The following is a 4,200-nucleotide window of genomic DNA, read 5'->3' as shown; positions in this document are numbered from 1 at the left end:
GATGTCTGTTTCCTTACTATTAGGACAGTCATATTCCAGAGTTTCATATTTTGGTTTACTGGCCAAAATATCAGCATGTGACTATATATGAACAGCCAGAAAGTTGAACTACAAGCCTAAAGAAACTATTTTAACCAAAAAAACACAATCAATGGGAGGGGGGAGGAGGGAGTTGGGAATTAACTTTGAGGCTGTTGGCAAAGGTAGTGCTGTTCTGCTTCACTTAGTCCATTGACAATAGGAAAATGCCATATTAGAGACAAGCTTTGTCTATGTGCACCTACCACACCTCCCTTAATTGACATTAAACAGTTTTGCTGTGTGCTTTCCAAATTGAGGAGGCGCTGGACAGTCCCTACCCTGCAAAGCATACTCCCTAAAACCACAAAAGCAGCTAGGGATACAACATATGAGCAAAGTGTTCATATGGTAATAAGTCCACTGCTTATTAAAAATCCTAAACAAACTTGTAACTAAAATTAAACATGGTAGGCTCCTCTCTCTTGCTTTCCTCCCACCCATCACTCCACATATGTCTGAGCTGCTCACTTTAGATAAATAGATTAATTAGTCAGCTAGGTTCTTGTAAGTGTCTCAGAAGAAGTAGGTCTTTAAGAGGGATTTAAAGGAGAAGAGGGTTGTGGCTTTGCAGACCAGTTGTAGCATGGGTACAAAGAATCTGTTAGGGGCCTGACGTCAGGTGAGGTTGAACATGCTTTTTGTAATGCTGTTAACATTTTGGTCCTATCTACACTATAGCCAAACCATTTTCAGCATGGGTAGGGGTGTGTGTGGGCTGGTCCTGTTAGTGGTCATTACAGCAGTGAGTCATTTTCTCATTATTTAGATGGATCCTTAGTGCATGGAAGATTTGACAGAGAGACCCACAAGTTATGCCTCACATTTGTCAGCTTGATAAAGTTTTGTAGACTGTGACATGTTACGAAGAAATGCGAGAGTATTACAACCCCTACCTCTCATAGACTAACATTAAAGTACCAACTGATCCCTGGGTACATTCTGTTCAAGCTGGTCTTCCCCCATGTGGCTCAGTATTTAGCAAAACTATCTCATAAAATCAGTTTGTCCTTAATTGTCCAGTATTAGAGCTGTGAGGTTAACCCTTCAAATCTTTACTCTTGACTAGCCCCTCACAAATGTACATAGTAAGAATAAAAGACTATGACTTTCAATATAGGGAGCAAAGTTGACAAAGCCAAAAGGCTCAGCTTGTGACTAGCTACCACTAAAATCAATTAATCTTGCCACTCTTGACTACCCAAACTCTACTCAGCAAGTACATTGAGGATAAGAGTAGCCATGTTCAAATTTGGGGAATGGTATCTATGGTGTTCTCACTGAAGGGGCCCTGGCTGTGAACTAACTTGCACCAGAAATTAGGTTGAGCTTGTGTCCTGAGACAGCTGTTGCTAGACTTATTTTTCTGTAGGCCTTGCTATTATTATTTAAGGAGCCTTAGGCCTTGTCTACATTTCACAGTTTTGTTGACAAAAGTCAGCTTTCATCGACAAAACAGTGGCGGTGTACACACTGCAATGCTCCTTCTGCCAACAAAACTCTCCTGCTTTATAAATGAGAGGCATAGAGCTTTTTGAGGCAGAGTTATATCAACTAAGTGTCAGTGTAGACACCGCCTTTGGTTATGTTGCTATAATTGGCCTCCATGAGGTGTCCCACAATGCCCATCCTGACCACTCTGGTCAGCAGTTTGAACTGTGCTGTGCTGCACCCAGGTATCCACGCTTCCCCCTTTTTAGGCCCAAGAATTTTATGAAATTCCACTTCCTAATTGCTCCCCGTGGACAGCTCAATGCATCTTCCCAGTTGACTATGGGGGCTCCATGCAGCAAATGCTCTCCCACTTGGAGCACACCTGAATTGTTGGATCTGCTGGCATTGTGGGGAGAGATGCCTGTGCAGTCGCAGTCCCAGCTCCGCTTCAGCTGTAGGAACTTCGATACCTATGGTCAGTTTTCTCATGGCTTATTGGATAAGAGTTACAAATGGAACATGCATCAGTTCTGTGGTTTTGTGAAGCTTTTCTTTTCATACAAAACTTAAATGGGGGTCCTAAGCTGCCTGATTCTGCATGGCTTTTCTATAGTTAGGCTTGCAAAGATTACATTTTTATTCGTAAATGTCAATTTCACCATCCACACACAAAATGACAAAATTGCTAATTGAAATGTAAAGAATAGGCAATGTAAGAAAAATCCTGCTTGAGAACTTTAATTAGAGTTTGATTTAAGGATATCTACTTTGTATATTTTGGCATGTGATGTTGACAATTTGTGTGTTAACGGTTATAAAGATTTTACTTTTTGAATCTCAATGCCTACTATCATTAAATAATTAATATCGGATGTCCCCCACATTTCCTGCAATTGTGAAAATTTAATTAAAAAAATGCTTAAACATTAAAATGTCAAAAGTATTAAAAAGTCTATAGTCAATCACCACAGAATTTACCATTAATGTCCAACTGAGCACATAGATTAAACTCCAGCTCAGGCAAATCAGTGAGGCAGGGGTTCCTATCTCTAGAAGCACGTAGGGCCTCATCCTGGGGAGCAGCAGCATTCGGGTTGCTTGTTATCACTTTGGGTGAGAGGAATAAATCATGTGAGCTAAGGGGGGAGCACACCTTAAGCTCCATCAGACAGAGGCCACACCAGACAATCTGCCATCCTAGGCAAAACTTCAGTTTGCAGCCGCTCCTCCTCACAAGAGGACAGCAGATTGGGGAGAGCGGGATAGCTCAGTGGTTTGAGCATTGGCCTACTAAACCCAGAGTTGTGAGTTTAATCCTTAAGGGGGCCACTTAGGGATCTGGGGCAAAATCAGTACTTGGTCCTGCTAGTGAAGGCAGGGGGCTGGACTCAACCCTTCCAGTTCTATGAGATAGGTATATCTCCATATATTATTATTTGCCCTCCCTCTGTCATGATGGAGGAGCAGCCGGGCCATATTTGAGTGAGTGGCAGTGTGACCTGGTGCATGGGGTTACAGGGCCACCCAAATTTGACCCAGCCACCTCCCCATCATGACAGAGGGGTGGCGGGGCCAAACCTGCAGCCTCAGGCAAGCTGCCTAGCTTGCCTATAGCTAGAGCAGCCTCTGTCAGCAGGAAGGACCGGGCTCCTCGCGTTACACCCCTGTTCACTTGCCCTGGAGCTCCCTTGTTTGTGGAGTGTCAGCCCGTCACAGCAGGGACTGGGTTGGCGAGGGGAGCTGCGGAATCGCCAGCGAGGTTATTAGAAAGCCCGGCTCGGGGTGTTAAAAGCATGCCTGCCCCACGCCTCAGCCTCTCCCGCTTCCGCCTCGGCTCGCTCGGTGTGGTGGCGATTCAGTCCTACAGGGGGCCCGGGAGCTGCGGGCCGAGGTAAACACGCTGCTGCCCGTGTGCTTTAGCAAATGATAATACCAGTCACAGGATACAGTGGAGGGAGGTAATCATTCCGGGGGGGCAATGAGGGGCTGGGGAAGAGATGGGGGGGGTGAGTGTCCGGGGCCGGAGAAAACGGGGGAGGGGAGAAGAGATGGGGGGCGATGAGTGTCCGGGACCGGGGGAAATGGGGGAGGGGAGAAGAGATGGGGGGCAATGAGTGTCCGGGGCTGGGGAAGAGATGGGGGGGGCAATGAGTGTCTGGGGCTGGGGAAGAGATGGGGGGGTGAGTGTCCGGAGCTGGGGAAGAGATGGGGGTCCGGAGCCTGGGGCTGTCTGGGATCGGGGCTGGGGGGGACAATTCCCGGGCATCTCCTCCTACAAATAGCGCTCACGGGGGGTCTGTGTTTCTGGCTTTGCCCCCCTCCGCTCCCTTTGGCGGCTGGCTGAGCGCCCAGCACCGCCCGGGGGCGGGCGGGCGGAAACAGGGAGGGGGCGGTGCCCGAGATTCCCCCTCCCCGGCGCCCTTTGCCCCTCCCGCGGCTGTCCCCGGTTGCAACGTCACTTGTTATGTCTCCGCCGGCGGCTCGGGCTCCGCTGGGGGCAGGCCGGGCGGGGGAGCCTGGGACCCGGAGCTCGCAGGCAGGCGCCAGGCCCAGCGTCTCGGCCCGCTGACCGTTCGGCCCCGGGGAGTCCCCGAGCGGAGGCGCCTCCCCCTAAATCCCCCTCTCGCAGACCAGCCTCCCCCCCGGCCTGGATTGGGGCCACTACCCCCCCTTACTGCTCCCCCTTCC

The 4,200-nt window shown here is 49.2% G+C and overlaps 1 protein-coding gene across 2 annotated transcripts in view; it reads left to right on the top strand.

The window, feature by feature from the left end:
* Positions 1-3,298: 3,298 nt before the first annotated feature.
* Positions 3,299-4,200, top strand: part of LOC112115572 (E3 ubiquitin-protein ligase RNF103) — a 57,454-nt gene continuing 56,552 nt past the window's right edge. Inside the window, exon 1 of one of the 2 annotated variants that reach the window (XM_024217732.2) lies at positions 3,299-3,403. In XM_024217732.2, coding sequence (XP_024073500.1) covers positions 3,306-3,403 — 98 coding nt within the window. In that variant the 5' untranslated portion in view covers positions 3,299-3,305. Of the gene's footprint in view, positions 3,471-4,200 lie in introns of both variants that reach the window. The other variant, XM_024217733.2, reaches the window with a different exon arrangement.

The sequence above is a fragment of the Terrapene carolina genome, unplaced genomic scaffold, assembly GCF_002925995.2.
Source record: "Terrapene carolina triunguis isolate 2854851 unplaced genomic scaffold, T_m_triunguis-2.0 Scaffold66, whole genome shotgun sequence".
NCBI classification, from domain to species: domain Eukaryota; kingdom Metazoa; phylum Chordata; order Testudines; family Emydidae; genus Terrapene; species Terrapene triunguis.
The sequence above is the reverse complement of the archived record's forward strand: the minus strand, read 5'-3'. Positions and strand labels throughout refer to the sequence as shown.